The sequence below is a fragment of the Eptesicus fuscus genome, chromosome 9 (genome assembly GCF_027574615.1).
Source record: "Eptesicus fuscus isolate TK198812 chromosome 9, DD_ASM_mEF_20220401, whole genome shotgun sequence".
NCBI classification, from domain to species: Eukaryota; Metazoa; Chordata; class Mammalia; order Chiroptera; family Vespertilionidae; genus Eptesicus; species Eptesicus fuscus.
This window is the reverse complement of record NC_072481.1, coordinates 8836052-8860929: the sequence shown is the minus strand read 5'-3', so window position 1 is coordinate 8860929 and position 24878 is coordinate 8836052. Positions and strand designations below refer to the sequence as shown.

Sequence of the window (24878 nt, the reverse complement as noted above, 5' to 3'; positions counted from 1 at the left end):
CAAGAGTCCCAGGTTCGATTCCAGTCAAGGGCACATGCCTGAGTTTCGGGCTTGATTCCCATTAGGGGACATGCAGGTGGCAGCCAATCAATGATTCTCTCTCATCATTGATGTTTCTATCTCTCTTTTCCTCTTTCCTTCCTCTCTGAAATCAATAAAGATATATTTTAAAAACAAATTACCCTAGCCAGTTTGGCTCAGTGGATAGAGCGTCGGCCTGGGGACTCGGGGGTCCCGGGTTTGATTCCGGTCAAGGGCACATGCCCCAATTGCGGGCTCGATCCCCAGTAGGGGGTGTGCAGGAGGCAACTGATCAATGATTCTCTGTCATCATTGATGTTTCAATCTCTCTCTCCTGCTCCCTTCCTGTCTGAATAAAAATATTTTTTAAAAAGTAAAATAGAATCAGTCAAAAAAAATTTTTTTTAATATATTTTATTGATTGTTTACAGAGAGGAGGGAGAGGGATAGAGAGTTAGAAACATCGATCAGCTGCCTCCTGCACACCTCCCAATGGGGATGAGCCCACAACCAAGGTACATGCCCTTGACCAGAATCGAACCTGGGACCCTTCAGTCCACAGGCCGACGCTCTATCCACTGAGCCAAACCAGTCAGGGCAAAATTTTTAATTAAAAAAAAAAAGTTAATTAAAATTCACAAGATACCAGGTCACAAGTTTACTCTATTTTTATTTCTTCTACTTGTCAATCAAATCAAATAAACCCAGCAAAACCCACATATAAAGAAAGAAAAGGGCTATGAGAGAGAGTTCTTTACTTTAGACTGACTTAACTATAAGCAAGTTCCTGGGGAACTTTGGTAATCCTATATAATAAGAGAGGAATATGCTAATTATCCGTTAAGCCCTGAGGCATAACCACTGGATCAAGGATCTGCAGGAGGGTGGGGCAGCAGAGAGCTACAGGAGGGGGCAGGGCAGCAAGCTATGAGGTGGGAGGGGGGGCGGTTTGGGAGTTACAGGAGGAGAGCAGCGACCTACTGTGCACGGATTCGTGCGCAGGGCTACTAGTTAATTAACAAAATAACATTCTGGTCAAATTCTTTATCACTGAATGTAGACCATGTTGTGATGTACCCAAACAGTGGTATGACAGAAGCTAGTTTTCAAGCCTTAGGTACTAAAAGGCAGAAGATTAAAAGTTATAGTTAAAGCAAGTGAGTAATAAGAAAAGACATATTGAAAATAATGAGAATTTGCCCTGGCCAGTGTTGCTCATTTGTTAGAGAGCATCGGCCCGTAAACCAAAGGGTCTTAGGTTCCATTTCCGCTCAGGGGCATGTACCTGGGTTGCAGATTTGATCCCCAGCCTGGTCCAGGCACATGGGGGAAGCAACCAATTGAAGTATCTCTCTCACACATCTATGTTTCTCCCCTCCCCCCTTCCTTTCCACTCTATCTAAAAGCAATGAAAAAATATCCTCAGGTAAGGATTTTTATTTTTATTTTTTAAGAAAAGAATGAGAATTCACACCAGCGTTCTAGTCTTCAGCTCCTTACTGTGTCTGAAATGCCTCCTCCCTAGGAACAAACGTGGATTAACTGGCAGCTAATTCCAGCTGCTCCTCCCTGCAGGCTGCCCAGTCACAGCAGAGAAGCTGGGACAGAAACTCTGACAGAATAAGAAAGCCTCTGGAATGTGGCAAGCAGCCAACTTAAACTGGATGATTCCAGTTTAGGCTGGTTGAGTCACAAACAAGCAGTTCCTAGCTTTCCCCACAATATTTAGACACCCTGGCTGCCCAGGCAGCACACAATGAACTCTCCTCATTTGCTCTCAGAGCTAAGTCTACCTTGTTCTCATCTCCCTAGCAGCAGAGAATCTTAAATGAAAGCAGGGTTCCTAATTTAAGAGTAAATATGGGAGATTCCAACACTAGTTTCCAAAACTGACTGCCTATTCCATATAACCCTAACATTGATAACACCTACACCTATACTTGACAAAAAAGGAAAACCATAAATGAAACTGATCTATTTATAGATCTCAATAATATAAGTTAAGTCCACCAGAGCAATTAGAAGCAAACACTTCGGCCAGGCCCATGTGGCTAACTGGTTGAGTATCAACCTATGAACCAGGAGGTTACATTTCAATTCCCAGTCAGAGCACATGCCCAGGTTTCAGGCTTATCCCCAGTAGGGGACTCACAGGAGGCAGCCAATCAATGATTATCTCTTATCATTGATGTTTCTCTCTCTCCCTTACTCTATGAAATCAATGATAAAAAAATGTTTTTAAAGAAGCAAACACTTCCATTTTCCATATTTAGAACAAAAAGGCTTGTCTATAGGTTGAGTATACTAGTAGCTTATTGCCCAATAACAAATTATACAGCAGCCTAGAAAGGAATGTGTTTCAAAGATGTAGGCTCTGCAAGTGATCTCTGCAATTTGCCTGCTACTGATGGGGATGGAAAAAATATTAATAAAATTTTTAAATATGTATTTTTTATATTTGGTGTACTTTTCTCCAAAGCACACACTGTTAAATAGTTATTCCATGCTTCTAAACAAGCACTAAATTGCATTAAGGAGAGAATGAGCAAATGTTTATTTTGGAGGACAGTAATAGGTATTTAATAAGGCAGCTACTCAAAGGGAGGTAAACTTAATGTGCATTTTAAATCTAACCATTTTCTCCAGGATTGCAGACACACTAATACGCCTGTTTTTCTTTTTTTCCACCAACCCTTCTTCCTCCAAGTAGGTGACTTTTAAAAAACTTAGATACCAATAGTTCAAGGAGAAAGAATACTCATTCAATCAATAAAACCACTAGTTGGCTTTCACTGAATTCCATCACAAATAAAAGCTGCAAATTTCAGCCGAAACCAGTTTGGCTCAGTGGATAGAGCGTCGGCCTGCGGACGCTCTATCCACTGAGGTCCCAGGTTCGATTCCGGTCAAGTGCATGTACCTTGGTTGCGGGCACATCCCCAGTGGGAGGTGTGTAGGAGGCAGCTGATCGATGTTTCTCTCTCATCGATGTTTCTAACTCTCTATCCCTCTCAATTCCTCTCTGTAAAAAATCAATAAAATATATATATATTTTTTAAAGTTGCAAATTTCAGCCTGCCTGGCTCAGTGGTTGAGCGTCTGCCTATGAACCAGGAGGTCACAGTTTGAATCTGGGTCAGGGCACATGCCCGGGTTGCAGGCTTGATCCCCAGTGTGGGGTGTATAGGAGACAGCCAATCATTGATTCTCTCTCAGCATTGGTGTTTCTCTCTCCCTTCCTCTCTGAAATAATAAAAATATTAAAAAACAAAAAAACAAAAAACTTCATGTAGTAGCCAGAAAGGTCCAGGACAATTAATACATTTTATTCATAATATTGATTTTCAGCATAATTTCAACTATCTAAAATGGTAAAAATGAGGCAGGACAAAATTTTAATAAAACAGGCAAAGAATGGTTGTCAAATAAAAATAATAAATTAGCTATTTAAACCAACAAATGGTGTTTTACTTAGGTTAAAATAAGAGTACGGCCCTAACCGGTTTGGCTTAGTAGATAGAGTGTCGGCCTGCAGACTGAAGGGTCCCAGGTTCAATTTCGGTCAAGGGCACATGATCAGGTTCTGAGCTCAATCCCCAGTGGGGGTTGTGCAGGAGGCAGCCAATCAATGATTCTCTCTCAGCATTGATGTTTCTATCTCTCCCTCTCTCTCCCTTCATCTCTGAAATCAATGAAAATATATTTTAAAAAAATAAAGAGTTCAAATATTTCCCTTTTAAATGAAAATAAGGGGCAAAAGATAAAGAAACATCCTTAAGAATATTTATTATCCTTAACTTTGGCTTCTTAAAGGCTTAGATAAACCTTTACTGTTCCTCCTTGAAAGTCCTGAAGGCTCCCAAAACTTCTTGTTATCCCACCAAATCAAATGACAGGTATAAACAGAGTGGCAAAGAAGACAAAGGTCGGTATTATGTAATAAAAACAATATAATTAATTTAGACTCTCACTTCAATCCTATGCAGCTACAAACAGAACAGCCAGGAGGGAAGAAAAAGAAAACATGGTTTCTAATCACCAATTCCCTAAATATGGTTTAATATCACTTATAACTTTTTGTCCTGAGACTAAAGGCATTATTTTATCAGACTTTTTTGATTAAAAAATAAAAAAAGAATACAAACTATTTCATCCCCACAAAATATACCTTAGAATAAAGCATAGTGCAAAAAAATTTTTATCTCCAATTGAATGCAGAAATTATCTGCCTATTCAATACTATAGATAAGATCACTGTAGATGATAAAAAAAATTCAGACTAACGTTTTTATGATTAAACATTGTTAATAATCACCAAAAACCCTTTATTAATTACTTTAACATTTTAAGAAACTAACTTTTACTTCACATATGTATTTAAACTACTGCCATATCTGACATTGTCATAGGAGATTGTATAGCCAGTTAATAAAATGAGCATTCTGCCCTAGCCTGTTTGGCTCAATGGATAGAGCGTCGGCCTGCAGACTGAAGGGTCCCAGGTTCAATTCCGGTCAAGGGCACGTGATCAGGTTCTGGGCTTGATCCCCAGTGGGGGGCGTGCAGGAGGCAGCCAATTAATGATTCTCTCTCAGCATTGATGTTTCAATCTCTCGCTCCCTTTCCCCTCCTCTCTGAAATCAATAAAAATATTTTAAATAAATAAATAAAAACAAAATGAGCATTCTTTCTTCAATCAACGTTCTAAAGGAGCATACTTATAAAATAAGAGAAAAAAAGTACACTGTCAAAATCACTTTGATACACGCAATAGCACCATTCCCAGCGGTTTCCTTCTCACCTTTTCAGCCTCATCATATTCTTTCACAAGGCTACAAGATGACAGCAATTCTGAAAAATTTCCTACATGACTAGAGGAATTCTCTCTCATAACCAAAATAAACAAATTGCAAAAGTTCCTCAACAAATCACAAAGAACATTTTAATAAAATTCCTCCTCTAAGAAACTATAATCTATACCATCTAGATTGTTCACAAAATGATTAGGAGAATTGGTCTTTATTTTTTTAAATGCTTATTTAAAATAAATAAATAAAAGAATAAAAAATGCTTATTAGATTAGGAACTCTCATGCTAATACTTTATTAGTTAAAAGGGTCACATTCCTTTTAACTGTATCTGCTGTAAAAATCCAGAATTTGTTCAATATTCTAATTACTATTTATAATTAGGCAAAATAATCTTAAAATTCCTAACAGTAAAAATGAGTAGTGTTATAGAAAGCCTTTGATAGAATTTACTCAAAACATTAACCAATATCATCCCCAATAAATTTAATAATTAATAAATGAAATATATAGCCCTGGTCAGGTAGCTGGATTGGTTAGAGCCATGGTCGGCAAACTGCGGCTTGCGAGCCACATGCGGCTCTTTGGCCCCTTGAGTGTGGCTCTTCCATAAAATACCACGGCCTGGGCGAGTCTATTTTGAAGAAGTGGCGTTAGAAGAAGTTTAAGTTTAAAAAATTGGGCTCTCAAAAGAAATTTCAAATCGTTGTACTGTTGATATTTGGCTCTGTTGGCTAATGAGTTTGCCGACCACTGGGTTAGAGCATCATCTGGATATGCCAAGGATGTGGGTTTGATCTCCAGTCAGGGCACATAAAATTAAAAAAATTTTAAAGAAATATACAAACAAGTTCTACAAATAATACCAACAATAAGCTCTAGCTGGTTTGGCTCAGTGGAAAGAGTGTCAGCCTGCAGACTGAAGGGTCCCTGTTTCAATTCCAGTCAAGAGCATATGCCAGGTTGTAGGCTCAATCCCCAGTAGTGGGTGTGCAGGAGGCAGCTGATCAATGATTCTTTCTCATCATTGAGGTTTCTATCTCTCTCCCTCTTCCTTCCTCTCTGAAATCAATTATATGTGTGTGTGTGTGTGTGTGTGTGTGTGTTTGTATATATATATATATATAAAATAATACCAACAGTCCTATATAATAAAAGTGTAATATGCAAATCAACCGAATGGCAGAACGACTGGTCACTATTATGCGCACTGACCACCAGGGTGCAGATGCTCAATGCAGGAGCTGCCCCCTGGTGGTCAGTGTGTTCCCACAGGGGGGGCGCGGCTCAGCCAGAAGCTGGGCTCATGGCTGGCAAGTGCAGTGGTGGTGGCAGGAGCCTCTCCCACCTCCACTGCAGGCAGGCAGTAAGGAGTAAGGGGTCCTGGACTGCGAGAGGAATATCAGGTGGACATCCCCTGAGGGGTGCCAGACCATGACAGGGCTGGGCTGGGCTGAGGGACTCTCCCCCCGCCCCCGCACCCCTCTCCCCCGCTCAGTGCACAAATCTCGTGCACCAGACCTCTAGTAAGAAACATTTTTTCATTTCCCTTTCAATAAAAAGTGAATTATTCTAATGCAAAACTAACATTGGACAAGGGAAGGGGCATAAAGCATGCCATATCTTAATATAGCATCAGAGTTGAAAAGTCTAATTACTCAAAGTTCTATATGCTTCATTGTTATTGTAAACAAACATCACAAAGTCTACTTCATATTCCAGTTTTCAGAATTGACTTTGTGTCTCTCTTTTCCCCATACTGATTCCCCCATTTTCTTCCTTGTGTATCTTCCAACTTATGACAGTTCAAAAATAATTCTAATAATGTAACAACTATACAAAGAAAATTTCAGAAAATTTCCTCAAATACATTATTTAAATAATCTTATTCCAATTTTTAAAAAATATTTTTTTACTGATTTCAAAGAGGAAGGGAGAGGGAAAGATAGAAACATCAATGATGAGAATCATTGATCGGCTGCCTCCTGCACACCCACCACTGGGGATCAAGCCCACAACCCAGACATGTACCCTGACTGAGAATCAAAACATGACCTGGTTCATAGGTCAATGCTCAACTACTGCACCATGCAGGCCAGGCATCTTATTTTAATTTTTAAAATATATTTAAGAAGAAAGACTGCTCTAAAATTCTGATTTCTTCAGTGAACTAATCACATTTAAGGCCACATGGTTTACTGAAAGCCACAGAGACAAAATACAATGAGAAGTCACCTATCACAGTTGTTTTCATGCAGTTATACTTGCTTATTGTATTCATTTTAAGAGTTTTCACCTAAATGCCTATTTTTGTGATTTATAAAAGCAAGTTTGTAGTTACTTAATATATTTTTCTTTAGACAAACCAATAGGGTTCAGAGAAACAAAAAGAAAAAGGTTAACCAAAAGCCTCCCCCCAATTTTTTTTTAAAAAGCCTCCCAAAATTTTAAGGAAGCAGAAGATGGGCTGCCTTTAATAAAGCTGGAAAGATGTACCAAGCCACAGATATCCAGATTAATTTAATTACATGGTAACTTTTTTTTTCTAGAAAAAGCATTAGTTCCTTTGAAGATTAATTATGTCTAACTGAACAGTAAGAAACTATAGGAATAATGCCTCAATAAAAATACCAGGTTTAACATGCACAAAGCCAAGAAAACCAACGATATCAGATAGTGAATTTATATTGCACTGTCCTTTTGGTAACTCTTAGACAATGTAGATTTTCTATTTTGGATTAGTCAATGTTTAATCCAAACTGGATACTTTTTCCATTGGTTTATTTTTTAAATAGATCACAGGTTCCACGAAGGAAAAGGGAGAGAGAAATTTCAATGATGAGAGAGAATCATTAATCGGCTGCCTCCTGCACACCCCCTACTGGGGATCGAGTCCACAGCCGGGGCATGTGCCCTGACTGGGAATCTAACCATGACCTCCTGGTTCAGTGGTCGGCAAACTCATTAGTCAACAGAGCCAAATATCAACAGTACAACGATTGAAATTTCTTTTGAGAGCCACATTTTTTAAACTTAAACTTCTTCTAACGCCACTTCTTCAAAATAGACTCGCCCAGGCCATGGAATTTTGTGGAAGAGCCACACTCAAGGGCCAAAGAGCCGCATGTGGCTCGAGAGCTGGAGTTTGCCGACCATGGTCCTGGTTCATGGGCCGATGCTTAACCACTGAAGCACACCAGCCAGGCCATTGTTTTTGTTTTTGTTTTTTAAGAGAGAGAGGGAGGGAGAAACATTGGTGTGAGAGAGAGACATCAATTGGTTGCCTCTCACACCCGCCCCAATCCAGGCTGGGGATTGACCTGCAACCCAGGTGCATGCCCTTGACCAGGAATCTAACACAAGACTTTTCCGTGCCCTGGATGCTGTTCTAACCACTAGACAACATCAGCCAGGGTACAGCATGTTATCTTATTCCATAAATTTGGTGCACAAAAATAGTGGTATTTGTTAAATAGATGGCTAAATGTGAACTTTTACCTAAAAAGAGATTTAGGGAAGTAATCTATTGAGGGGGAGGAGATGGAGCAAGAAAAGGTTTGGGGTCATCCAAATCTCAACTCTTTCCTATTACCCTTTTATTCAAACCTCTCCCGCCCATCATTAAGTGAAACCTTCACAGGATGTAGAATCAAAGGCTAACTGCAGCTACTTAGGTGCCAAAAATCCTTTTCAACAATCTGGCAGTCTCTGGACCACTTTTCAGAATAATGTTTCTAAAAGCATAAAGTAAAATATATAGGAATAAAAGGAAACCAATTATATTGACACAATTATTAAAATATTTAAATTATGTGATATAATGTCTTTATTAACATTAAATAAAAACACCTACCACTGAGTTTAATAACAATATCCCCGTAAAGATTAATATAAGCCAAATTTTGAGATATCTGCAACAATAATAAATTACCTGTGGATTCTGATTGGTAACAAAGTAACTCACACTGTTAATACTACTGTTTTGTTTTGCCGACTTTCACAATGGGAGGCAATGCTTAATTTCAGTTATAGGTTAGGAAAACGATATAATTTTCCCCCCATCCAAGTTCAGACTCTAAGACAGCCGATCATCTTTGGCTGTGACCAAGGTAAACAACTAGGAAACAAAGCTCAGTCTCAAGTACTTTGAGCTGACCAGTTGGCTCAGTTGGTTATAGCATTGTCCTGATACACCATGGTTGCTGATTCGATCCCCAGTCAGGGCACATACAAGAAACAACCAATGAGAGTACATGGATTGGTGGAATAACAAATCAATGCCCCCTCCCCCCCTCCCACGCCCAACTCATTAAAAAAATTTACTTTGGCCCTAACTGGTTTGGCTCAGTGGATAGAGCGTTGACCTGCGGACTGAAAGGTCCCAGGTTCGATTCCGGTCAAGGGCACCTTGGTTGCGGGCACATCCCCAGTAGGAGGTGTGCAGGAGGCAGCTGATCGATGTTTCTCTCTCATCGATGTTTCTAACTCTCTATCCCTTTCCCTTCCTCTCTGTAAAAAATCAATAAAATATTTTTTTTTAAAATTTACTTTGAGATATTAGGAAAGTTTATAAATTTCTATCACCTTTTATCCCCTCTATGCCCTTTACAACCTCCATCCAATTTTTTTGGCTTGTATTAAAGAAAAGTCTTACAACATAATGGGGGGAGGGGATCCAATGATAGAAAACTACAGAAATAAAGTACATTCAACTTCAATCAAGGGCTTTTAAAATAAATGCTTTTGTGAAATTCATGTATTTAAATTTTTCTGCTGAAAGGAAAGTGACTCCCTAAATGACCATGACAGAGAAAGAGACATATAGCAACACAGGACTGTACACAGGAAAGTTCATGAAGCACTAGTTCTCACCAAATACTGTGAATAGTTTTGCAAAGTTAGTAAGTGTATAAGGACTTCGAAACTAGACTGCCATTAATCCCATGTTTACTCATTTGAAATGCATTGCTAGGCCAGGCCAGTATTTGACCAATGAACCTGGAGTTTGATTCCCAGTCAGAGCACATGACCGGGTTGTGGGCTCAATCTCCAGTGGGGGACACGCAGGGGGAGGGGTGGTGGTAGCAGCTGATCGAGGATTCTCACATCATTGACATTTCTATCTCTATCCTTCTCCCTTCCTCTCTGAAATCACTAAAAACATACTAGAAAAAAAGAAAGAAATGCATTGCTAGGATTCTATTCACCAAAGCTGTAACAATTAAGGGGGGGTGGGGGTTAGTTAATTTCCTAGTCAGTCTTGCAGACAGAATAGAAACTTGTTTCTATAGATAAAACCAAACTACATTTTGTCTACTATAAAATGTTAGTTTTAAACTTTTTTCCTTTGTTAATCCTCACCTGAGGATTATTTTTTCCATTGCTTTTCAGAAAGAGTGAAAGGAAGGAAGCTGGATAAAGGGGAAGAGAGAGAGCAAGAAAGAGAAACATCGAAGTGAGAGAGACACATGGACTGGCTGCCTCCCGCACGAGTCTCAATCCTGGAACAGGGAATGTACCCGAAACCCAGGTATGTGCCCTTGACTGGGAATCAAACCATGAACCTTCAGTATGGGGGGGAGGGGTCAATGCTCTAACTACTGAATGCACCAGCCAAGACAATTTTAAACAATTTTAAAGGACTTAGAATGTCAAAGCTTCACAATCATAAAGTTTTAAAGATTACAAAAGGAACTTATTACTTCCAACAGGATATTGAACATTCTGAATCTACGTGACATCTCAAAATATACTTTGAAGTCAATATAATTAGAGGAAAAGAGGACATCTTGATAAAAGGGAGGCTGACCCCCAAGGATGACGGATATGCTCTGAATGCCAAAGAATATTTCTATGCACTTGCTTTAATCACAATATCATGACCAAATCTTTTAGCTATTTATATCAATTTTGCTTTATCCCTCATATTAACTAAGAATCGTATCTCAGTACTTCAACTATTTGTTGAACATGTACTCTGAGAAAGACAATGTGCCAAGACCTGGTCCTATTGTTACAGGGTAGTATTGAAATGCCCATCATTAGCCGAAACCGGTTTGGCTCAGTGGATGGAGCGTCGGCCTGCGGACTCAAGGATCCCAGGTTCAATTCCGGTCAAGGGCATGTACCTTGGTTGCGGGCACATCCCCAGTGGGGGTTGTGCAGGAGGCAGCTGATCGATGTTTCTCTCTCATCGATGTTTCTAACTCTCTATCCTTCTCTCTTCCTCTCTGTAAAATATCAATAAAATATATTTAAAAAAAAAAAAAAGAAATGCCCATCATTAAAGTTCCTTCTAGTTTTCATAAATCAACATCATCAGATACTTAATACCATATTTCTCCCACCTGTCCCTAGTTAGGCACTCTCACAGTCCAAGTTTTCCTTCTCCAAGAACTAAAATAGCCTCTTAACCAGAATCTCTGTCTTTCCTATTCTATGCCTTTTTTATCATTATTATTTTTCCGATTTTTTAAAATATTTTTTTCATTGATTTCAGAGAAGACAGGAGAGAGAAAGAGATAGAAACACCAATGATGAGAGAGAATCACTGATCGGCTTTGTCAGGATCGAGCCCACAACCCAGCATGTGCCCTTGACCAGGAATCAAACCATGACCTCCTGGTTCATAGGTCGACACTCAACCACTGAGTCACGCCGGCCGGGCCAGATACCTTTTCTAAAAGCACAGATCTCAACAAGCCATCTCCCTTCTCAAAATCCCTCAACAGTTCATCTCTGCATAAAGAATAAAACCCAAAATCATTAGTGTGGTTAAGTCATTCTAAATTATCTGCTATTCTCAAAACATTCTTCCACTCACTTGTATCTCTTCAAGTTGTTCCTTCCACCCACAATGTTCCAATGTCTAGCCTAAAACTCCTTTTTCTTTCTGCTAAAACCCTACATATCTTCCATAGCCCTAAATCAGAAAAATTTCCAGACCTAAGTATGAATCAGGCAGCTGACAGAAGAGGAAATATCCTTTAATTTAGTTCTTTAGTCCCCATGTAGATTTTCTAAGTTCATCCTACCTTTGCCTTTGTGGCAGTTATCTTTCTGACTGTAAATATTAAAAAAGGTATATAACTATTCTTTTGATTATGTGAAAAGGACATATCCAATTCATCATATCACCTGTGGCTTCAAACTTTTGAGCCTACAATGCTAAGGGCCAAATCCCAAAACACGGTAACTTCCCCACCCAAATACAATGACTTGTGTATCATGTTTCTCCTCTAACTTCAATACCTCCACAATATGTGGGCTTTTCAATAAATTTTCATCCAATGGAATGCAGTGGCATCCCTTCAATGAGGTAGGTTTGGGGAAAATGACTAAAACTTAAGTATCTTAGACAAGTCTATGTAGAAGAAAATGAGGCATAACAAAATTTTATAATCAGTTTATAGAGCTCAAATGAAGCTTGTCAATCATTTGTCTCAACAAGATACCAATTGAAATCAAGAGAAGTTGAGGATTCTCATCCATGTCACAGAGCTACAAAGCTAAAGCCAGAACCTAACTCTCCTGATTCCATAAACTAAGAGCTTGCTTCATTGTAATATGCTGTATCTTCAAAAATGTTTTAATTAGCTATAGATAAATGTATAAAATGTTTCCATTTATTATTTTGAATTAGAACATTTAGGAGGCCTAAAAGGAGGCATTCATCAATTACATGATCATTTACCTTTTTTTTTTTCCCCCGGAGATATAAAGGAAAAGGGAGAGATAGAAACATCAATGATGAGAGAGAATCATGGATCGGCTGCCCCCAGTATACACCCCCCCCAACTGGAGATCAAGTCCTGCCCTAACCAGGAATCGAACCATGACCACCAGGTTCATGGGTTAACGTTCAACCACTGATCCATACCGGCTGGCTGGGCATTTACTTGTCTTTAAATTAATTCTAAGCAAGCAATATTAAAAAAAATAATAATTGCCGAAGCCGGTTTGGCTCAGTGGATAGAGCGTCGGCCTGGGGACTCGGGGGTCCCGGGTTCGATTCCGGTCAGGGGCATGTACCTTGGTTGCGGGCACATCCCCAGTAGGGGGTGTGCAGGAGGCAGCTGATCGATGTTTCTCTCTCATTGATGTTTCTTACTCTCTGTCCCTCTCTCTTCCTCTCTGTAAAAAAATCAATATATTTTTTTAAAAAAATTAATCTGAGCATTTAATCAGGTCAAATAATCTGTATCCTGTAAATTTAAAATGCACACCATCAAAGCATGGCACAGACTGAGGGTTCTCAAAGGGAAGAGGGGAGAGAGGCAGGCAGAGAATAACCAAAGAATTTGTATGCATAATCCATGGACACAGTGTGTGGTGAAGGCCTGGGGTAGGGTGGGAAGCCAGTGGAGGGGGGCAATGGAGGACATCTGTAATACCCTCAACAATAAAGATAAATAAATTTTTTAAAATCAACATAAAATACACACCATCTAAATTTAACTCTAGGATTAACAGGTTAAATAACAATAACTAGAAATGGGAAATGCTCAAAGACTTACAACATTTGAAGTAGTAATAATAATAGCTAGCAATTATTAAAGACAGTCTATTTAACACATATGGGTATCAAGCTAAGCATATGACACTTTTTTTTTTCATTTTCATCTTCACAATAACTTTATAAAGCATGGTCTTTTAAAAGATGAGAAAGCTAAGGCCTAGACAGCTTAAATAACTTTTCCAAGATTATGAAAGTAGCAAACTATACCGTCTACCCAGATCTGTGTTTTTAAAACCCGAATACCTAACCTCTAAGCTATTTCCTGTTAAGACTACCTACATTATTTTCATCTTTAAAATAAAATGCCTTTGTAAAAAAAAACTTCCAACTAATGAAGTCAGTTTACTCAGCCTTAGTGAATAGCCAAGTTACAACCTGCATTTAAAGAAAGCTTTCCTACTTGTGTTTATAAATTGGCTACCTCCCTATGTTAAAATTAGTTGAAATGTATTCTTAAATTGATTTAGTCATTGATAATAAATGTCAACCATAATATTTCACCAATACACCTTTAACAAAATAGTTTTTACAAATTTTGAACCAGAACAGAAGTAGGTTAATATTATATACCTAGGAAATTAAAAACTTAAAAGAAATAATTTTCAGTGGCACCAGATCTGCTTCACACAGCTAAACTTGCCACTTTTCTTCTTTTTGGCAATTTTAATATTGAGCATCTGGAGGATGAAACAGTATTTGCAAATCATCAGTTTTGGGTGCATCAGTTTCTTTACTCATTATATACATGATACAAGATTATTCTCTTTTAAAAATATTACTATTCTAAAAATCATTACCATAGATCATGGAGAATTTATGACAATTTATTCAACAGCTCGTCTATTGTAACAAAAGGCTGTTAACCTACCTGTCACTGCTGGTACTACTGCTGCTGCTGATTGAATCACTACTGGAGGATCTACTCCTAGAGCCGCTGCCGCTAGGGGACCTTGTGAGTCTAGATGCTTGGCTAGCCAGCCTCTGAGGAGACTGATTTCTAGATTGGGATGAATGTGGTGACCGACTCCTGCTGTGCTGGTAATTCCGCTCAGGCCTTCTGCCTCGTACCTCCCGGGTAATATCATCCCTGTAGATATCCCTGTGTACCACACTGGGCAGCGTAAACTGCTCCCGAGCCCTAGGTTCGTATCGGGGGTCATGAGCATCAAAACGGTTTGGACTTCGACTCCGAGAAGAATAATAGAGCCCATGTTGTAAAGTCCGTTCGCGAGGATCTCTATAGTAATCCTGATCGTAATGTCTTGTCCGATCAAATCCTCCCGTCCCCCGTTCATGGTGTCCATAGGCACTATGTTCATAAGCACGCTCCCTGTTATCTGAAGCCCTGCATTTTAGGAGGGGGAAAAATATTTAATCAATCAGAAAGGGACAAGCAAAACTAAAAATAAGTCATGCAAACATTCACTTCAGCATTGTCTGTCTTTACAACTGATCATTTTCTAAACAACATTAACCTACTTATTAAGCAAATACTAAAAGCAAATACTAACAAGCTTAACATTTTACTTGACTCCAAAACTTATTTTCAAAGCTGAGTAATCATTGTTTTAATTGTATATTGGGCTTTCATGACTAGTGTTCTGCAAGTCAGTTACTCTTTTTATTAGGGATTTTCTGGTTTATATACAGAAATAGACATATGCTATCTCCTTTTCATTTTAAGTTTAATGGAACAAGAAGAAACTGTCATTTTAATATGAAAGTTTCCTATACTTTCATCTCATTAAAATATATACCAAACTTTTATTTACTATGTAAATTTTTTTTTAGGCAGAATTTCCATGACACATTTCTAACACAGTCATGAAAGCCCTATTGTGATGTATGTCCCAGCTGTAGGAGGGCATTTTCAAAGAAGTCCAGAAAAAACTTCAACTATAACTTTTTCTCATTAACTTTCGACTTCTTAGGTAACTATAAAAATTACAAGATTATACAAACTGCTGTGCCCAATCACATTTAATTTAAAAAAAAAAGTGGAATCTTTAAAAAAAAACAATACTTAGGATACTAAAATACTGGATTGCTACATACTATTCTATGGTAAATTTAGCTAATTAAAGGATATTTTACATCCTTGTGCTATCAAATTCCACATAATTTTTAAAATGTCTATTCCACAATTCAATTTGTTAATATATGTACTTAAAGGTTACAGGAAATATGTTCACTTAAGTTTTAGCTATACTCAATTTGACTACGATGAAATTAGGCAACTTTTGGAATTTTAAGGGTCTCTAAGGTTACTATTAGCAATGGTTTAACTTAAAAAATTTTTCTGTAGGACATATCTGTCAACCTAAGAGTGCAAAAATTGTTGCCTGTATAATTACACAGATGCAATTAAGTGTTAGTACTTAAAACTAAGTCTAATCCTATAAAGAAATCTTATATTCTCTACTTTGGTAGGAAACCAGAACTCATTTCCTGAGTCTCTAAAAAGACCATTTCACTTGAATTTCAACTTAAGATTGAGTTTCTTCTCAATGTTATATTTGGAACTACTTTCTATCAAAAGAGATTAGGAATCATGAAAGATGTAGAAGAATTAGAATCTCTCAAATGAAGAATATCTGACAAAAATATTACAATACTATGTCCCCACTACATGCCTGGATTCCAAATCCCTCCACTAATCTTCATCTCATCCACCATTTAACTTAGTAGCAAATATACCTTCCTATGCTGCGTTTGTTTTTTGCAGCCATATGAAAAGCAACTGGCATGACAAAAAATTCAATAATAATATCTTTCCTACTTAAGTGACCTTTTCCTTTTTTATTCACTACATTTCTGGAACTTGTATATTTCAATGTCTAACAAACAAGAGACTTTCCTTTCAGACTTAAGAGAAAATTTAATAAATAATTCTATTAGTACCCTATCAAATATTAATCAGTGAGAGCTGTTATTAATGATATAATAAGCAACAGTTCTAGGAGAATTACTGCTACAGCTGATAGTTTATAACTATGCAAAGTTCTTATCCATTAGGAAGATACAGAAGGCAGGCACAAGAGCTAGCAGAGCTGAAATCTAATAGCTATTTTTTGATTCATCTATTAGTACTAAATACTTCTAGAGTTAGTGGGGGGAAAAGAGAGAGTTTGACTTGGGTTAGGAGAGGGACTAATATACACAGGTCAGGACATACCAACCTTTTCCAAGTGTGGAAACACGACCTATAATCCCAATTAAATCTAGGGAGAGAATTGTGAACATAACTTCCCCAATTTTGGCCCCTCTTATGGGGGTAATCCACCTTCTTAATGGGCAAGGGTGTCAAATGATATTTAGATGAACCACAAGGAAAAAAAAATCTTAGTGATCAGATAAAATAATTCCACTGGAAGCAAGTTGTCCCAGACAAACTGTAACTCTCAAACCCCCAGACTTCTTTCTTGAGATAGTAGACAATTATAAATTGATCCACATTCATAAAAATTTCCGGCCCTAAGTATGAATCAGGCAGCTGACAGAAGAGGAAATGATTCCACCAAATGAGGAAGGCACAGTTGCTTGCCAATAGTTCACCTTTGTAGCCATCCAGCACAGTCAATTTTGATTGCAGTATCCACAACTGATCATCACCATGTGTTCAAACTAAAGTACCTTTAATTGGGCAGCAACTTGCTTCAGAAAGAAGATAGTAATCCTCTTCTCCTGGGCTAATGGAATTTTGACTGCATGACATCCCATAGATTCCAGACATTAGGAAACAATGGCTATATTCCAGGATTTAAGAACGTCCATCATCTCAAACTTTCCCCATTCCATCCAGGAGTATAATTCCAACATGGAAATTGTGTAGATCCAAAATGGGAAAATCAAACATTGCCTTCATTCTTCTTCCTCCAAGTTACACATTTCCAGGTTAAAGTATTGTTTGTAGAATCCAAGGGGTTGAATCATTATGATGTGCTAGGTTTTTTGATGACAATCCAATTCATTTGTACACTTTATGTATTGAAAACTGAGAAGCAGATATTAACTTCTAAAAGAATCTGTAGGCTCTAATATTCCAGAAATATTCCATATAGTATAACCACAAAATCTGTAGCCAAATAGCTCCGTCAGGTAAAAGGAATATATCCAAGGAAGGCCTTATCATCATCCAAGAGAAGAAATGAAATAATTAAATCTAGAAGACAGGTAACTCCAAAAATGCTGCCATACAAAATCTTCCACCACTTCATATCTCAGGAGTAGATATCCAACCAGCTGCAGGAAATATCCTCTACGATTCCATAATACCAGCCACTGGGATAGAAATTACTTCCGTTTCCAACCCAAAATAGGAAACATTGAGAATGCCCAAAACTTTAAATCCATCTGGGGCCCCTAAATATGAGTTTCTGTTTCTCACCATATCAAATACAAAATACCTGCCTACAGAAACCTTGGAACTTACCCATCAAGTCTCCGCTCATAACGTCCTTCTCGTGCATGAAGTGATGGTGGGGGGCCATAAGCAGGCCCTCCACCACCTCCTCTGAACCCAGAAACCTCTCTACTACGAGATGTTATGGAAACTGTATCATCCAATCCCCGAGCAGCACTTGGAATGGTGCCTGGTTCATTATAATCCGTGCGTAGGTCTCTATCTCCCATTTTGTTGACTGAGTTGTGAGCTTTCTGTGCACTTTTGATGTCCACAAAATCCACAAAGGCAGCCACTCCTCCTTCAGATCCCCTTTTAGGGAGAATTTTGACACTTTCCACGCGGCCATATCTGGAAAAAAAATAAAGTCAACATTATTGTTGCACATCAATAATTTTCCAAAAATAGGTTTTTTAATTTGTTTCTTATTTTTAGAAAATTTATATTATTTATGTAGGGGGGGAGGTTACAAACTGACTTTTTTTTTTTTTTCAGAGAGAGGAAGGGAGAGAGAAACATCACTGATGAGAGAATCATCAATCAGCTGCCTCCTGCATGCCCCCATTGGGGATCAAGCCCACAACCCGGGCATGTGCCCAGACCTGACTGAGAATCGAACTGTGATATCCTTGTTCATGGGTCAATGCTCAACCACTGAACCACACCAGCCGGACCAAAGTGACTTTTTAAATGACTTTTACACTCACTTTTTTTTTTCCTTGGGGAAAATATTTAGAAATGTTTTTACCACATTATTACTCTCACTCCTTAAATATAGTATTTACTAAACTACCTTTTACCTTTCTAGAACACTTAGCTGAAACACATCTCTCAGAAGATTTTAGGAAGTTGTACATTCTACAAAGAGATATTGGACCTAACATTGATCAAAGTAACTTAGAAACCTTAAAAGATTTTTATTAAAAACTGTAGCCCAGCCCTGGCCGGTTTGGCTCAGTGGATAGAGTGTCAGCCTGTGGACTGAAAGGTCCCAGGTTCGATTCTGGTTAAGGGCATGTACCTTGGTTGTGGGCACTTCCCCAGTAGGGGGTGTGCAGGAGGCAGCTGATCCATGTTTCTCTCTCATTGATGTTTCTAACTCTATCCCTCTCCCTTCCTCTCTGTAAAAAAATCAATAAAATATATTTAAAAAAAAAAAAAAAAAACTGTAGCCCATCCGGTTGTTGGCCTGGGGACCAATGGGTCCCGGGTTCGATTCCGGTCAAGGGCACATACTCGGTTGGAGGCTCCTCCCACGGCCCGGGCCCTGTTCCAGGGCATGCAGGAGAGGCAACCAATCGATGTGTTTCTCTCATATCAATGTTTTTGTCTTTCCCTCTCTCTTCTACTCTCCCTAAAAATCAATAGGAAAATATCCCCGGGTAAGGATTAACAACAAAAACAAACACGAAACCTGTAACTAAAAATAGTTATTCTACAGATTTCATTTTAACTTAATTCTTTAAGTGAAAATGATCTTACTGAAAAGTGAGGTGATTTCAAATATTCCTTACTTAAAGGCAAAATAACCCAAATATTTTATGTGTCTATTTACAAATGACAGTCTAATTCTTTTAATGTAATTTTTTGCTATTTAATTTTCTTTTCCAAAGGGTTAAAAGAAAACTGCTAAAATTTATAATTTAGATATAATTAAAATTATTTCATATAAGTTAATAAATCTAAGAAAATCTTTGGATTAACCATATGTTCCCATTTTTATTCCCAAAAACTGCTTACTATGTGTGTCAAGAAAAATTTTAGGGCACCTTTTATATTTTGAAGCATATATGTTATGAAAGAAATATAATTATTTGGAATAAAAAATTCATGAAAATTCTACAGATTTCAGTAGGAGTGAATTATATTTTATCTACTTGCAATTTGGCCTTTTAAAAAGGCAGGTACAGCACTTGTATTATCTTTTAAATATATTTTATTGATTTCAGAGAGAAAGTGAGGGAGAGAGACAGAAACATCAATGATGAAAGAAAATCACTGATCGGCTGCCTCCTGCACACCCCCGACTGGGGACCGAGCCCGCAATTCCATGTGCCCAGACCTGGAATTGAACCATTACCTCCTGGTTCATTCATAGGTTGATGCTCAACCACTGAGCCACGCCAATCCGGTAGGTATAGCACTTTTAAATACAGACCTCTTGGGCCTTGACCAGTTTGGCTCAGTGGATAGAGTGTCGACCTGTGGACTGAAGGGTCCCAGGTTTGATTCCAGTCGAGGGCATGTACCTTGGTTGTGGGCACATCCCCAGTGGGGGGTGTGCAGGAGGCGGCTGATTGATGTTTCTCTCTCATCAGTGTTTCTAACTCTCTCTCCCTCTCCCTTCCTCTCTGCAAAAACATCAATAAAATATATATATTTAAAAAAAAAATACAGACCTCTTATTCCTAGACAATTGAAGAGCATAATTTTACACTTACTCTGAAAAAGCTGACATTATCAGAAAGCAGAACTTTTCTTTTTATATATTCTAATATAGTTTAAATTATTTCCTCTCATAGGGAAAATACAATCATAAAATCCAGTTTCAAAAAGCAATTGAACTAGAAGGAACAAAATTATTTGGTATAAATGAATTGATGAAAGAATCTTTTTAACTTGGGAGTGGGGGATGACAGAAATTGAAATAGTTCATTCCATACAAACATTAAAAATACCTTTCAATGTAGATACAGACAAAGGAACTGTATCTAGAATACCTTCCAATGTAGATACAGACAAAGGATCTGTATCTAGAATACAAAAAAATCTTACAGCCACTTAATTTTTTTTAATGGGCAAAACACTTCACCAAAGATATACAGATGGCAAATAAAGCACAGGAAAAGATGCTCAAAATCATTAGCTGTTAGGGAAATGCAAATCAAAACCAAGATGACATACCACTTCACAGACACTAGGATGGCCAGTATTTACAGAAAAAGAGAAAACAAAGAAAAGAACAAGTGTTGCCCTAGCTGGTTTGGCTCAGTGGATAGAGCATCAGCCTGCGGACTGAAGGGTCTCAGGTTCAATTCCAGTCAAGGGCATGTACCTTGGTTGCGGGCACATCCCCAGTAGGGGGTGTGCAGGAGGCAGCTGATCGATGTTTCTCTCTCATCAATGTTTCTAACTCTCTATCCCTTTCCCTTCCTCTCTGTAAAAAATCAATAAAATATATATTAAAAAAAAAAAAGAACAAGTGTTAGCTAGGATACGGAGAAATTTGAAACCTTGTGAACTATAAAAATGGTACAGCCGCTGTGGAAAGGGTTGGCATTTTCTCAAAAAGTTAAGCATAGAATTACCATATGACCCAGCAATTCCAATCATAGGCACATACCCAAAAGAAATGCAAACTGGGGCTCAAACACATATATGTAACACCATGTTCGTGGCAGTATTCACAATTTCCCAATTGCCAAAAGATGTAAACCCCAAGTGTCCATTAACAGATGAATAGATAAAACAAAATGTGGTATATACATAAATGGAATATTATATTAAGACATAAAAAGAGCCGAAACCGGTTTGGCTCAGGGGATAGAGCGTCGGCCTGCAGACTGAAAGGTCCCAGGTTCGATTCCAGTCAAGGGCATGTACCTTGGTTCCAGGCACATCCCCAGTGGGGGTGTGTGCAGGAGGCAGCTGATCAATGTTTCTCTCTCATCAGTGTTTCTGACTCTCTATCCCTCTCCCTTCCTCTCTGTAAAAGATTAATATATGTTTTTTAAAAAGACATAAAAAGAAATCAAGTTTTGCCCATCTGGTGAGGCTCAGTGGTTGAGCGTCAACCTATGAACCAGTAGGTTCAATTCCCGGTCAGGGCATATGCCCAAGTTGCAAGCTCGATTCCCAGTGTGGGGCATGCAAGAGGCAGCTGATCAATGATTCTCATCATTGATGTTTCTATCTCTCTCTCCCTCCCTTCCTCTCTGAAATCAATAAAAAATATATTTTTTAAAAAAAGAAATGAAGTTTTGATACATGCTACAACATAGATAAACCTTGAAAAATCATACTAAATTTTGAAAATCCAGACACAAAAGGACAGTTTATGATTTCACTTATAAGTGTTATTTAGAATAGGCAAATTCACAGAGACATTAAGTAGAATATAGGTTACCAGGGGCTTGGGGTAGGGAGAAATGAGGAGTTACTGCTTAATGGGTACAGAATTTCTGTATGAGATGAAAAACATTCTAAAAATAGTGATGGTTATATAACATTATAAATGTACTTAAAATCATTTCATTTTTGAACTCAAGACAGATTATAAATATATCCATTACAACACCAAACTATCTGGAATAATGCAGCAACATCAACACTTATATTAAGTCTGTATACAAAAAAAAAAATTTATGAAAGAATTACCAATAAATCAACCCACTCATTACATTTCTACCAACAAACTGTCTTCTCCTTTGTATCAGACCTTTATTTTACTTTCTACACCAGCAACTAGAAATGCTTCAAATATGCTAAAAGGCAGAATCAGATACATAGATTGCAAAACTCTCACGATTTGGACATAACCAAGTAAGGTGGCAATATCTGTAATCTCTATCTATAAAAGCCTAAGCAACCAAATGACCAAACGACCGAACAACTGAACAACCAGTCGCTATGGCGCATACTGACCACCAGGGGGAAGACACTCAAACGCAGGAGCTGCCCCCTGGTGGTCAGTGCACTCTCACAGCCAACCTCGCACAGCCGACTAACCTCCCGCGGTCCCTCCCCCTGGCTGGCTGGCCCCAATCGGCCCAGATCAGGACTGGGCGAGAAGGCCTCGATAGACCCCCCCATGGCGTTTAGGGGTCCATCCCACCCATGCACAAATTTGTGCACTGGGCCTCTAGTATGTCATAAGTTTCAATATAACTGTTAAAATGTTAAAAACAAAAGTTAAACTTCAGTTTTAACAATTATCTAGAACAGTGCTTTTCAACCCATGGCACACATAAACTAACTAGAGGCCCAGTGCACGATATTCGTCACAGGTAGGGTCCCTCTAGGCCTGACCAGTGATCAGGGCCAATCGGGGACTTCCAGCTGCCGGCCGGGGACTTTTGTCTGCCGACCAGGGCCTTCCTTCCCTCACTGCCGGCTGGGGCCTTCCTTCATTACATGCTGCCCCCTAGTGGTCAGCACACGTCATAGAGAGCAATCGAACTCCTGGTCTCCCAGTGTAACTCCCAAGGGGACACTTTGCATATTAGCCATACACACACACACACACACACACACACACACACACACACACACACACACGAGGCCCGGTGTACGAAATTCCTGCATGGGGGGTGGGGTGTCTCCTCAGCCCAGCCTGCACCCTCTCCAATTTGGGACCCCTCGGGGGATGTCCAACTGCCAATTTAGGCCCGATCCCAGGGATCAGGCCTAAACCGGCAGTCGGACATCCCTCTCACAATCCTGGACCGCTGGCTCCTAATTGCTCACCTGCCTGCCTGCCTGGTTGTCCCCAATTGCCCCCCCACACCTGATCGCCCCTCACTGCCTCTGCGTGCTGGCCTGATCGCCCCTAACTGCCCCCCCTGCAGCCTAATCACCCCAAACTGCCCCCCCTGCTGGCCTGGTCACCACAGGCAGCCTGCTTGTTCAGTCGTTTGGTCGTCCCTCACTAACCCCCACTGCCAGCCTGGTCGTAGGCAGCCATTTGTGAGGGTGTGGTGGTCAATTTGCATATTACCTCTTTATTATATAGAACTAGAGGCCCAGTGCACAATTAAATCATGCACATGTTAGGGTCCCCTAGGCCTAGCCTGCCATCCGGGCCATGTCCGCCACCCCACGATGCCTCGCACACTCTGCGGACACTGCCGGCACCCCCGCCCACCACAAGAGCCGCTGCTCATTTGGTTGTGATGTTCTTATGGCATCACAACCACAGGCCTTTTTATGATATAGATAAGATTACTAAAATTCTGAGACACACCAAAAAATATATTTTTTGCTAATCTGACAAAAAAACACACCAAGGTATACTTTTGATTCATTCACACCAGACCGCTACTGTTGTGGGGGCTGTTGTCATTTTTTTTTTTTAATATATAATCTAAGGAAAAAGAGATCAGGGCCCCTGACTAAATACTCAGGTATTACATGTTTTAAAAATTCTTGCACCACAGCACACCAGTTGGAAATCACTGATCTAGAATGACAATGATGGATTTAAAATTTAAATTGTTAGCATGACAATGATAAATTAAAAGTTAACGGTTTCATTTTATGTAAAGACAAATATCAAAAATTGATATAAACCGCCGAAGCCGGTTTGGCTCAGTGGATAGAGCGTCGGCCTATGGACTGAGGGGTCCCAGGTTCAATTCCGGTCGGGGGCATGTGCCTTGGTTGTGGGCGCATCCCCGGTGGGGGGTGTGCAGGAGGCGGCTGATTGATGTTTCTCTCTCATGGATGTTTCTGGCTCTCTATCCTTCTCCCTTCCTCTCTGTGAAAAAATCAATAAAATATATTTTTTTAAAAAATTGATATAAACCCATGGAAAACTGGGGGAAATATTTGCAAATTATGTAATGATAAGAAACTTTTACAACTCAACGATGAAAAAGACATAATGCAATTTTAAAATGAGCAAACAATATCGCCTCGCCAGCATAGTTCAGTGGTTGAGCATCAACCTATGAACCAGGAGGTCACGGTTTGATTCCCAGTCAGGGCAAATGCCCAGGTTGCAGGCTCCATCCCTAGTGTGGGGCATGCAGGAGTCAACCAATCAAACCAATCAATGATACTCTCTCATCATTGATTTTTCTACTTCTTTCTCCCTTTCCCTTACTCTCTGAAATCAATGAAAAAATATTTAAAAATAAAAATAAATAAAACTGAGCAAAGGATAAAAATGCACATTTCTCCAAAAACAATATACAAATGGCCAATAAGCATATGAAAATTTATTTAACAACTTAGTCTTTAGGGAAATACAAACCAAAACCACAATGACATAGCATTTCACATCCACTAGGATAGCTAAAATAAAAAAGATAGTAAGTGATGAGGATAAGGAAATATCTAAACCTAATACATTGCTGGTGAGATTGCAAAGTGGTGCAGCCACTTTAGAAAACAGTTTATCAGTTTCTCA

At 39.0% G+C, this 24878-nt stretch overlaps 1 protein-coding gene and 1 non-coding gene across 3 annotated transcripts in view; both read right to left on the bottom strand.

Annotated features, from left to right (window-relative positions):
* SPEN (spen family transcriptional repressor) overlaps positions 1-24878 on the bottom strand; it is an 88007-nt gene that overhangs the window by 46264 nt on the left and 16865 nt on the right. For both annotated transcript variants that reach the window (XM_008148185.3, XM_054720700.1), the window contains exons 2-3: positions 17780-18100; positions 14216-14692 (exon numbers count right to left, since the gene is read on the bottom strand). In XM_008148185.3, coding sequence (XP_008146407.2) covers positions 14216-14692; positions 17780-18100 — 798 coding nt within the window. The remainder of the gene's footprint in view (positions 1-14215; positions 14693-17779; positions 18101-24878) is intronic.
* LOC114233982 (small nucleolar RNA SNORA8) lies at positions 7441-7551 on the bottom strand. The gene has a single exon (XR_003620185.2). It is a non-coding gene; the product is annotated as a small nucleolar RNA SNORA8 (small nucleolar RNA).